The 12,500-nt window shown below is 45.9% G+C and overlaps 1 protein-coding gene across 1 annotated transcript in view; it reads right to left on the bottom strand.

Moving 5' to 3' along the window:
• LOC144502005 (matrix metalloproteinase-28-like) overlaps positions 1-12,500 on the bottom strand; it is a 29,121-nt gene that overhangs the window by 8,002 nt on the left and 8,619 nt on the right. Inside the window, exon 3 of the mRNA XM_078226023.1 lies at positions 11,991-12,236. Coding sequence (XP_078082149.1) covers positions 11,991-12,236 — 246 coding nt within the window. The remainder of the gene's footprint in view (positions 1-11,990; positions 12,237-12,500) is intronic.

The raw sequence follows: 12,500 nt of genomic DNA, 5'->3' as shown, positions 1-12,500 counted from the left end.
AGCCACTAAAACAAGAGGAAAGGCTTTTAATGGCAGCGCATAGAGAGAATGGAAAGTGTGAATGGCCAAACGGCAGAAAAGCTTAAATCAGAGGGTAAGCTGTGACAGATGAAGATGTGGAGGGAGGGGGAGATTTTAACCAGCTCATTCAGCACAGACAGGAGGCCAAGCTACAATCGCTGCAATCGGAAAGACTGATCCTCCAAGAACATCGCACATGCCAACTGAAATTGTTCTGACTCACTTCATTTTAAACATTGTTTCTTCCAATGGTTGTACACACACAAGTATAAAAGCTGAAAGAACAAAGCAAAAAGACTGCCCTAAATCTTCCGAAAAGAACCAAGCTATATCTGGCAGCAGCATAGTCAGAATGAAAAGAAATAAAGGTGCTGCATTTATATGGCACTTTACACAGCCATATAGAAACACAGAAGACAGGAGAAGGAGGAGGCCATTTGGCCCTTCAAGCCTGCTCCTCCATTCATTACAATCATGGCTGATCATGACTAGGTTTCAAGTATCCCAGAGACACAGTCATGAATTCCCAGCCTCAGCCAGTTTAGAGTTGGCAACTTGCCTCCCTCTCAGGAAGTTCATTCCGGAGTCCAATCACCTCTCTGGGTGAAAAAAGATTTCCTTGTGTCACTTTGGCAACTTGGAAGAGCTTTGGGCTGTGAATTTTCTCAGAGCTGACCCTGGTTGGTCACCGTAACCTCGTGGCAGGTGCGGTTACCGACCCTGGCTAGACGTAGTCCTGACGACTCCCATCACTGACGCCCCATCTCCAGATACCTGCCTCCACTCTCCCGCTGTTTGACATAACAATAACACTGGGGAAGGCAGTACAGTTGAACTGACCAGACACCAAGTAGTAAGTCTGTACAGAACAAGAGTCCCAGTTTTGCATTTATTTACTGCAGGTCCTGCCAATACTGGAATGGTCAGAGGCTTTGTGAAAAGGACAGACATTGTCTCAGATGACATTTCTAAAGTGTCTACTCATGTTTTCGGAATGTGACCTCCCCTATCCCCCTCCTCCTCCTGAAATTCTTCAACAGTCTCAGAACTCTCTATCACTATCTATTGTGTCAGTTTTTATGTACTGATCGTTTTTTTTCCAGATATACACAGGCTGTGGTCAACCCAATATTTTACTAAACTGTCCCCCCATTCCCGCCCCCTCCCCCACCCCAAACCACCCCATCTGTGTACTCTCTACACGAGGCAGACAACAATTGGACTAAACTGGTCTGAAGATTGATTTTAGCTCTCCAAAACTCAAATGCCTCTTTGGATCTCAACTCTTTGCCATGTTTAACAATGGGCATATTTAAAATGAGGAATATTATCTGAATGTTGTCTATATCCTGTAGCCAATATGACATCACCATAAATATACTGATTGTGTGTGTGTGTGTGTGAGAGAGAGTGTTTCGGGGTGTGTGTGAGTGTTTCAGGATGTGTGTGCGTCTGTGTGTGTGTCAGTGTTTTGGGGTGCGTGTGTGTGTGTGTGTCAGTGTTTCGGGGTGTGTGCGTGTGTGTATGTGTATCAGTGTTTCGGGGTGTGTGTATGTGTGTGTGTCAGTGTGTATCCATGTATGTGTCCGTGTATGTGTGTGTGTCTGTGCATCGGGTGTGTGTGTCTTTGTGTCGGTGTGTGTGTGTGTGTGTCTTTGTGTCAGTGTGTGTGTGGGTGTGTACATCTACGAGGATATGTATATGTGTGTGTACACTGGCGAGGGTGTGTCTGTATGTGTATATGTTTGTGAGGGTGTGTGTTGTGTGTGTACCTGTCAGGGTGTGATTGTATGTATACCTGTCAGGGTGTGTCTGTGTATATATTTGTGAGGGCGTGTTTGTGTGTGTACCTGTCAGGGTGTGTTTGCTACATGTTCACCTTCACATTCACCTTTTAACACTGTACTACAAAAGCCTCATTGTGGTTAGAAAAAGGAAAATTGTGAAGGACACGCTGACAATGATACCAAGTACAAAGTATGACCTGCAAGGGGAACAGAAGCAGAAAAAGTTTTGGATTGCAAGAGAAACAGAGGAATTGTGAGAGAGACATAGAAATGCAGGTGGGGAGCGAGAGAAAGACAGAGCATGAGATAGAGTGAGAGAAGGACAGGTGGAGAGAGAGACAGGGAGAGTGAGAGACAGGGAGAAAGGTCGAGAGAAAGAGACATAGAAAGGCAGGTGTGGAAGTGAACGACAATGGACGGGATTTTCCGGCCGTGCTCGCACCCAAGGCTGGAAATCCCTGCCCGAGGTCAATGGACCTTTGCATAGTCCGTGTCCCGTCTGCTACGATTCCCATGGCAGGTGGGACAAGAAAATTCCGCCCAGGGAGAGAGAGAGCCAGAGGAAGAGAGAGGCAGAGAAAGAAAGGGGGGAGGGGGGGGGAGAGAGTATGAGAGGCAGAGAAAGACAGAGAGAGAAAAACAAAAGAGCAGAGATTTGGACAAAGACAGAAGGTGAGACACAGCAAGAGAGATTGAGGGGATCAGAAAGACTGAAGGGACTAATATACACATACACATGAAGAGAGACGTTTCCAGAATGATAGAGAGAGAGCAGAGAGATAAAGAGATAATGTGAACACAAGAGAAAGTCAATGGATCAGAGATCTACCAAGAGTAAAAAAGTAAACCCAGCTTGTTGCTTATTCCGAAACCACTCTGTGATTACCGTCAGCGCGTCCATGTGGATTTTATCTTCCCGATACTGTCCACTCTCCTTTCTCCAAATGGTCATATGATGAAAGAATTTTCAGTGTATCCCAGTGTAATATTTAAAACTGTTTATCCAAACTCTCAGTGAACCAGAGCCATGCTGATGTCCTGAGGCCTGTTTAGATCATGGCGATTGGGCTGTGTTAACAACAACAACACAAGACCCCGCAACACAGTCCCAAACGGAAAGAGGCCGAGAGGCGCCAGACCCCTCCAGGACCGCCAGCCTTCAACCAGATTGCATCCGTTACGCTAGAAAGCGCCACAAATTTCTTGTCAGGATGTTTATAGTTAAGCTCTTCCTAATTTTACCAGAAAATCTTCTCCACAAGATGGAAGTTAACCGCTCTGCTAAAGTCGGGTTAAATAAAACACCCTCTGGTCAGCCTTGCTTTAAACTTACAACATTCCTTCTCCGTCTGAGCTCAGGGTGAGAGTTTGAGTTTATTTATCAGTGTCACAAGTAGGCTGACATTAACACTGCAATGAGGTTACTGTGAAAATCCCCTAGGAGATAAGGGTTGAAAATCGGAAGAGAAGGGAGCCTTTCACCAGAGCTCAAACACTCACTGTGACTGTAAGTGCGACAGAAAGAAGCAACAGATGTCCGTGCAGACACCAACAACAACGTGCATTTATATAGCACTTTCAGGCAAAAAAAATCCCAGGCCGCCTCATAAAAAGATGCAATAAGAACAGACCCCACCAAGCAGGAAGGCTTTAGGAATGGTGATTGAAGACAAAGTTGAAAGCTTGGCATTGAAGAGGCTTTCAAAAGTTGGAGTGAGTGAATGGGGGAGATTATATCAAAACCCCCAATAACTAATTGCTTTCGTTTCCAGACCCTCTCCCATATTCCCTCAGAGAATAACAAATAATCCAAGGGGCACCTGGGAGCATGAATATCACAATGGTATTCCTCCCCATTTTACCATTTTCCTTCTGCGTCCCATCAGAGGGCCATGTGGCCCATGCTGGGAAAGGAAAAGTGAGGGGTGGGCGGCACGGTGACACAGTGGTTAGCACTGCTACCTCACAGCACCAGGGACCGGTTCAATTCCGGCCTCGGGTCACTGTCTGTAGGGAGTTTGCACATTCTTCCCGTGTCCAGGTATTCTGGTTTCCTCCCACAGTCGAAAGATATGTGGGTTCGGTGAATTAGCCAATGCACCGGGTTATGGCTATTTGGGGTGGAATTGGGCCTGGGTAAGATGCTGTTTCGGAGAGTTGGTGCAGACTCGATGGGCCGAATGGCCTCCTTCTGTACTATAGGGGTTCCATGGAGAATTGTTTGGAGGAAGTGTACAAGGTACAGGAGATTGCAGAGTTAGGCTCAGGTGATCCCAAGGATTTGTAGATGAGAGCTAGGATTGTGAAATGATTGTAAGTTCATAAGAAATAGGAGCAGGAGTAGGCCATTCAGCCAATCAAGCCTGCTATTCAAGAAGATCATGATTGATCTGATTAACTCCACTTGGCTGTCTGTCCCCAACTCCCTTGGCAATCAAAAATCTGTTTAATTCAGCCTCAAATATATTCAGTGACCCAGCCTCCAATGCTCTCTGAGGCAGAGAATTCGCCTTCTGAGGGAGGATATTCCTCCTCATCTCCATCCCAAATGGGAGACCCCTAACTTTTAAACTGTGCCTCATGGTTCTAGACTCCCCCATGAGGGGAAACATCCTCCCAGCATCTACCCTGTCAAACCTGCTCAAATACTACATGTTTCAAAAAGATCACTCTCATTCTTCTTGTAGAAGGAGCATCGGGGTCAAACAAGGAGGGAGGTGATAGGCGAGTAAGATCTGAGTGACTCACTCAGTCATTTCAGAGGTCAATTACACATTGTTGTTGGCTCTGGAATCGCATAGAGTCATTGAATCCTACAGTGCAAAAGAAGGCCATTCAGCCCATCGAGTCTATACCGACCACAATCCCACCCAAGCCCTATCCCCATAACCCCATGCATTTACCCTAGCTAGTCCCCTTGACACTAAGGGGCAATTTAGCACAGCCAATCCACCTAACCCACACATCTTTGGAATGTGGGAGGAAACCGGAGCACCCGGAGTAACCCACACAGACACGGGGAGAACGTGCAAACTCTACACAGACAGTAACCCAAGTCTGGAATCGAACCCAGGTCCCTGGCGCTGTGAGGCAGCAGTGCTAACCACTGTGCCACCATGCTGGTCTGGAATGTAGACCAGACCATGTAAGGACTGCAGATTTCCTTCCCTAAAGGATGTTAGTGAACCAGATATGTTTTTACGACAGTCGATGATAACTTCAATCCCAGATTTTTATGAATTGAATTTAAATTCTACCGGCTATGGAGGTGGGATTTGAACCCATGTCCCAGAACATTAGCCTGAGGGCTCTAGATTACTAGTCCAGTGACAATCCCACGATGCCACCGACTCCTCCTACCCACTCATTGCCATATAGGAAATGAGGTGCCAAATTGTGCACAGCAAGTTCCCACAAAGAGCAATGGAATAAACGACCGGATAATTTCTTTTAGATGAGAGGCGAACATTTCCCAGACAATAGGAAGAATTCCTTTGCTCTTCCTCAAAGACCAGGATCTCTCATCTTACTGGAGAGGTCAGCTCTTAGTTTTAGTTTATTTTATTAGTGTCACACGTAGGTTTATATTAACACTGCAATGAAGTTACTGTGAAAATCCCCGAGTAGCCACACTCTGGCGCCTGTTCGGGTACATTGAGGGAGAATTTAGCATGGCCAGTGCACCTAACCAATACGTCTTTCAGACTGTGGGAGGAAACCGGAGCACTCGGAGGAAACCCACACTGACATGGAGAGAACGTGCAGACTCCACAGAGACAGGGACCCAAACCGGGAATCGAACCCGGGTCCCGGGTGCTGTGAGGCAGCAGTGCTAACCGCTGTGCCGCGATGCTGCTCGGGGCCTCGGTTCAATGTTCCCTCCAAACGATAGCACTCCTGACAGTGTAGCACCCTTTCAGTACTGCACTGGAGTGAGCAAGTCTCTGGACCTCCTGACTTTGAGGAGAGAGAGAGAGTGCGGCCACTGAGCCGCAGCTGAGAGCAAAAGGTGCATAACCTTGTACTGCATTGACCCTGCTGCCAACCAACACATCCCGGCAGCAATAGGAATTGGGAAATTAAACATGTGCGAATTTGTGTCAAAATGCCGCAGAGGGTGGGTCTCCACAGGCTCCCAAACAGCTCTTGATGAGAGAGTGACAAACACAAGGGTAAACAATGAGTCTAATTTTAGTTTCTGCCAGTTCCTACTTCTTTGAGAAGCTTCTGCAAGAAGGCCCTAAATGTGTAGGTCATTCGCAAGTGGACTCGCAGCACTGAGCTGCCTTATCAGAAGCCTGGTCTAATCTGCCATCTCACTCAGTAATACAGAAGCAATTTAACTCTAATCTCCTGGAATGTGGCTGAGCTCAGGAATTCCTGGAGAGACAGTAGCCTATTCACAGACGCCAATCCAGATGGTGCCTTGCAGTTTTTTTTGTAAAAGATAATTGTTCCATAAATACCATCAGTAATTTGTGTGCAGATTTTCCACTCTGGCGCACAAGCCAAGGATATGGATCGGGAAGTTTCATACCCACCACCCCAAAGTACGTGACCACGCTGTCCTCACTAACACCGTGGAAGTTAAACATCATGGGGATGGCGGTACCCGGGTTTCCCCGTTACGCAATCCCCCAATGCCAAAGATGTCTCTTCTACCAGTCAATCGAGGAGGTTCTGGCGGTGGAATTAAACTTCACCCAGATTGATTCCGGGGATGAAGTGATTGACGTATGAGGAGAGATTAAACAGTTTGGGATTGTACTTGCTGGAGTACAGAAGGATGAGAGGGAAATTGATCGAGGTATACAAAATACTAATGGGGATTGATAAAGTAAATGTAGACCAAATGTTTCCCCTGATGGGGCAATCTAGAACAAGAGGTCACAGGTTTAGGTTGTGAGGCGGTAGATTTAAAACTGAGATGAGGAGGAGCTACTTCTTGCAGAGGGTGATGAATTTGTGGAACTCGTTGCCCCATAGCGCAGTGGAGTCTGAATCATTGAATAATTTCTGGAAGGAGATAGATATGTTTCTAATAAAAAAGGGATAAGGGGATATAAGGGAACAGGTGGGGAGGTGGGGATTTGAGACCAGGGTGAGATCAGCCATGACCTGATTCAATGGCGAAGCAGGCTCAAAGGGCTGAATTTGTCTACTTCTACTCCTAATTCCTATGTTCCTAAACTTGTGGAGACTTCTTGCCAGTATTGGCGTTTGAGCCTTTCCAACCCAGGTCAGCTGCTGCCCTTTTGCCCTTCCACATGCGCAGAGTGAGATTGTCTTCTGGGGAGCAGATGGAGGGGTAGCAAAGGGGAACCTTAGACATCTTTACAAATTTGGCCAGTGCCACTTCAGTGTTGGCAGTGGGCATGAATGACAGAAGGCAGCCCTGGCACGAATTAAAATTCACCTGTTGATCCACTTCAATTTTTGCTGAGTCTTTTCAGAAATTGGACACCAGATTGAATGAATTAGCCTACATGGGATCAGCACTCCCGCTATTCTACAAACTGGCACCACTTCACATTGCTTGCTCATCCTCAGCAAGTCTCTTTACCTCTCCAATAAGCCTTGCGTCCTTATTATCACTATCCCAGTCAACGTTAACCAAACATACCAGTTGGAGATGGGCATCAGGCCTGAATGTTATAATGTATTGAAAATTGCATTGTGCATTTTGTCCACTTGAGGCTACCATACACACTTATACCAGCAGAGGGAGTCTGCTCACAAGAGAATAGTAAATAACAAAGCATCTATGTTGAACAACTTGTGCAGTTTTAATTCTAAATGTCTCTGGCTGAATGAATAGCAGTTCCTGTACCAAGGACTTCACAGCTGTCAGTGGTTTAACACTCCACTGTTGTACATAGACCAAAATGCAATTATCAGCTGCATTTCACACATTTTTCAGGCTGTTTTGGAAATCTTATTGGCTGTAGTCATTGGAGAACTGGTGGGAAAGAACCTCTCCCCATGTGGTCTAATATTTTTGCCATGTGAAGCAACCAGAAAAAGTCCGTTGTACACAAATCACGAGGGAGTCCTCCATGGGATGAGGAAAATCCAGAGTAGAATTTCCTTGAATTTCTAATCTCTGATGCACCATCAATTACAAGGACTCCAGTGAGTGAGTGAAAATAACAGGCTTTTAATCGCAAAGAACTGGAACACACCCTTGTAGCTAACCTGGCCCAGACTGAGGCAGGGGGGAGGAACCGTCACCTTTATACCTCGTTCAGGTGGAAAGGGAGGAGTCTCAGGTGGAAAGGGAGGAGTCTCGGCAGGGTGTGTCCAGGCATACAACATGTAATTGCAGTGGGTCACCACAATCTCCCAGCAAAAAGTTGCGGAACCTCCTAGAGAAAAGACAGACATTGGCACCTTTCTCTGCGGCTTCTGTGACTGACCTGCTGAGAAAGTTTCAGCGGGAGAAGAAGCCAAATCTCAGAAAAATTCCCTGCGTTACTCTGGGAGGAGCTGGGCTGAGAGGGGAACCTGAATAATTTGTTACCTACATTACTCTTGTGAAGAGGAAGAAGGAGACTTATGTAAAAATGAGACGTGAAGTCTCAGTTCGGGCACTTGAGAGTTACAAGTTAGCCAGGAAGGACGTAAAGAGAGAGCTAAGAAGGGCCAGGAGGGGACATGAGAAGTCTTTGGCAGGTAGGATCAAGGAAAACCCTAAAGCTTTCTATAGGTATGTCAGGAATAAAAGAAGGACTAGGGTAAGAATAGGGCCAGTCAAGGACAGTAGTGGGAAGTTGTGCGTGGAGTCTGAAGAGATAGGAGAGGCGCTAAATGAATATTTTTCGTCAGTATTCACACAGGAAAAAGACAATGTTGTCGAGGAGAATACTGAGATACAGGCTAATGGACTAGACGGGATTGAGGTTCATAACGAGGAAGTGTTAGCAATTCTGGAAAGTGTGAAAATAGATAAGTCTCCTGGGCCGGATGGGATTTATCCTAGGATTCTCTGGGAGGCTAGGGAGGGGATTGCAGAGCCTTTGTCTACAGGAATAGTGCCAGAAGACTGGAGGATGGCTAATGTTGTCCCCTTGTTCAAGAAGGGGAGTGGAGACAACCCTGGTAATTATAGACCAGTGAGCCTTACTTCTGTTGTGGGCAAAGTTTTGGAAAGGATTATAAGAGATAGGATTTATAATCATCTAGAAAGAAATAATTTGATTAGGGATAGTCAACAAGTTTTGTGAAAGGTAGGCCATGCCTCACAAACCTTATTGAGTTCTTTGAGAAGGTGACCAAAGAGGTGGATAAGGGTAAAGCAGTTGATGTGGTGTATATGGATTTTAGTAAAGCGTTTGATAAGGTTCCCCATGGTAAGCTATTGCAGAAGATACGGAGGCATGGGATTGAGGGTGATTTAGCGGTTTGGATCAGAAATTGGCTCGCTGTAAGAAGACAGACGGTGGTAGTTGATGGGAAATGTTCATTCTGGAGTTCAGTTACTAGTGGTGTACCGCAAGGATCTGTTTTGGGACCACTGCTGTTTGTCATTTTTATAAAGGACCTGGATGAGGGCGTAGAAGGATGGGTTAGTAAATTTGCGGATGACACTAAAGTCGGTGGAGTTGTGGACAGTGCAGAAGGATGTTGCAGGTTACAGAGGGACATAGATAAGCTGCAGAGCTGGGCTGAGAGGTATCAAATGGAGTTTAATGTGGAAAAGTGTGAGGTGATTCACTTTGGAAGGAGTAACAGGAATACAGAGTACTGGGCTAATGGTAAGATACTTGGTTGTATGGGTGAGCAGAGAGATCTCGGTGTCCATGTGCATAGATCCCTGAAAGTTGGCACCCAGGTTGATAGGGTTGTTAAGAAGGTGTACGGTGTGTTAGCTTTTATTGGTAGAGGGATTGAGTTTCGGAGCCATGAAGTCATGTTGCAGCTGTACAAAACTCTGGTGCGGCCGCACTTGGAGTATTGCGTACAGTTCTGGTCGCCGCATTATAGGAAGGATGTGGAAGCATTGGAAAGGGTGCAGAGGAGATTTACCAGGATGTTGCCTGGTATGGTGGGAAGGTCTTATGAGGAAAGGCTGAGGGACATGAGGCTGTTTTCGTTAGAGAGAAGAAGGTTAAGAGGTGACTTAATAGAGGCATACAAGCTGATCAGAAGATTAGATAGGGTGGACAGTGAGAGCCTTTTTCCTCGGATGGTGATGGCTAGCACGAGGGGGCATAGCTTTAAATTGAGGGGTGATAGGTATAGGACAGATGTCAGAGGTAGGTTCTTTACTCAGAGAGTAGTAAGGGCGTGGAATGCCCTGCCTGCAACATTAAGGGCATTTAAATGGTCATTGGATAAATATATGGATGATATTGGAATAGTGTAAGTTAGATGGGCTTTAGATTGGTTTCACAGGTCGGCGCAACATCGAGGGCCGAAGGGCCTGTACTGCGCTGTAATGTTCTATGTTCTATGTTTACAGCAGTGAACAGGCTTCCAAAGCACTTCATTGGCTGAAAATCACTTTGGGACATCTTGAAGTCAATATGGGCACTATATAAATGCAACTGCTTTCTTTATTTAAAGTTTATTTATTAGTGTCATAAATAAGCTTACATTAACATTGCAATGAAGTTACTGTGAAAATCACCACACTCCGGTGCCTGTTCGGATACACTGATGGAGAATTTAGCACGGCCAATGCACCTAACCAGCATGTCTTTCGGACTGTGGGAGGAAACCGGAGCACCCAGAGGAAACCCACACAGACATGGGGAGAATGTGCGGACTCCACACAGACAGTGACCCAAGCCGGGAATCAAAGTAGGTTCCCTGGCGCTGTGAGGCAGAGTGCTAACCACTGTGCCACCATGCCACCCAATGGAATGGGGGAAAGTAGATCTAGAATATTATCTCCAGTTATGAGGATAGGAGAAGGGATATCAGTTAAAACTAGTAAAAAGTAAATGTAAGCCCGATTTCAAGTTATTTTACACGCACACAGACATGCGTGTACACACACACACTGCAATGGGGGAGTGGCAGTCATTATGAATGGAAAGATTAAGCCAGGCCAAATTACGTCTACATCTGGAAGGAGAATGTGATGAAAGAAAGCAAGTTAAGCATCATCGGGCTTCAATTTGAACCATTTAGAATATGCGCAGCAGTACTGGGCTGATTACTGATTCCTTATCTAATGCAATGCTGATTTAGTTTAGCTGAAAATGGGACAACTTGGTCCAGGTATAATGATGTGGAGTTGCCGGTGTTAGACTGGGATGGGCACAGTAAGAAGTCTCACAACACCAGGTTAAAATCCAACAGGTATATTTGGAATCACGAGCTTTCGGAGCACTGCTCCTTCATCAGGTGACTCACTTTAAAAGGCAAATCCTTCCAAACATGTCAATAATTGGTGCTAAGAGCAGGAGGAGATTCCTGTCAGCCACGCTTTAGGAGGACTGGTGCCCCCTCAAGCTATAAGCCCCAACAACACACTATAGTGACCTGTCCTGGAATAGCTAACTGACAAAATAGGCAAAGGTTTGCCTTAGTGCACCACCAGGAGCGGGAGAGAATAGAGCAGGAGATAGCATAGTACAAACATTGCTGGACCAGTAATCTGGAAGCCTGGACTAATGCATAAGTGACAAGTTCAAATCCCAAATCTGCTGTGGAATTTAAATTTAATTAATTAGTAAGTCTGGAACAAATTGCTGACCTCATGAATAATGATCATGAAATAATTGGATTGATGTAAAAACCCAAACTCACCTGGTTCACTAATATCCTTCAGGGAAGGAAATCTGCCGTCCTTACCTGGTCTGACCTACATGTGATTTCAGATCCACAGCAATGTGGTTGACATTGCAATGGCCAAGCAAGCCACTCGCTTGTATCAAACTGGTACTGAAAAAGCCCCGTTGGTGTGCCCACTCCACCTGGGTGAAGTGGTTTAGGGGCATGGCTCAACACCACCTACTCAATGAGTGTTAAATACTGGCTTTGCCAAAAAAGCAACTGTCAAAAGAATAAAGTAAAACTTGGCAATCATGTTGGTACCCTCCATTATCGATCTCATCTCTTCACGCAGGTTTCTAACTGAAGCCAAGCATGGGTTTACCTGTCACGTGTTGAACACTTTCAAAGATGAAAAGAGATAGAACAAGAGTAGGTACATCATCCACTTCCACAGCTTACCATACAGATTCTGAATGGCCATCTTGTCATCCCAGCTTAGGATGAAGTCTCGGCCTAGCTTTTTGTAAAATGGAGACATCAAGGCATTTTTAACAGGAGAGTGCTCGAGGCCCAGGGTGTGGCCAATCTCGTGTGCGGTGACGATGAACAGATTCCTCCCTTTCCCACGGTTCAGAGACCACCTCTCGTCATTGTCAAAGTGGGCTTCTCCTCTCCGGGGGAAGAAAGCATGGGCCAAGGCTCCTCCTGCAACAGGCACAGACAGTAACTTAAGGACAGGGCAGAATTGACAGGAACTCAAACACTCTCACACATACGTTAGAGAACATGACATAGGGAATGAATTCATACATAGAATCATAGAATCCTACAGTGCAGAAGGAGGCCATTTGGTCCAACCATCCTGCACTGAACAACAATCCCACCCAGGCCCAATTCTCGTAACCCCACATATTTACCCTCCCTATCCCTATCCCCTGACACTAAGGGCCCGATTTTACCAACAATTTG

The sequence above is a fragment of the Mustelus asterias genome, chromosome 12 (genome assembly GCF_964213995.1).
Source record: "Mustelus asterias chromosome 12, sMusAst1.hap1.1, whole genome shotgun sequence".
Taxonomy (NCBI): Eukaryota; Metazoa; Chordata; class Chondrichthyes; order Carcharhiniformes; family Triakidae; genus Mustelus; species Mustelus asterias.
The sequence above is the reverse complement of the archived record's forward strand: the minus strand, read 5'-3'. Positions and strand labels throughout refer to the sequence as shown.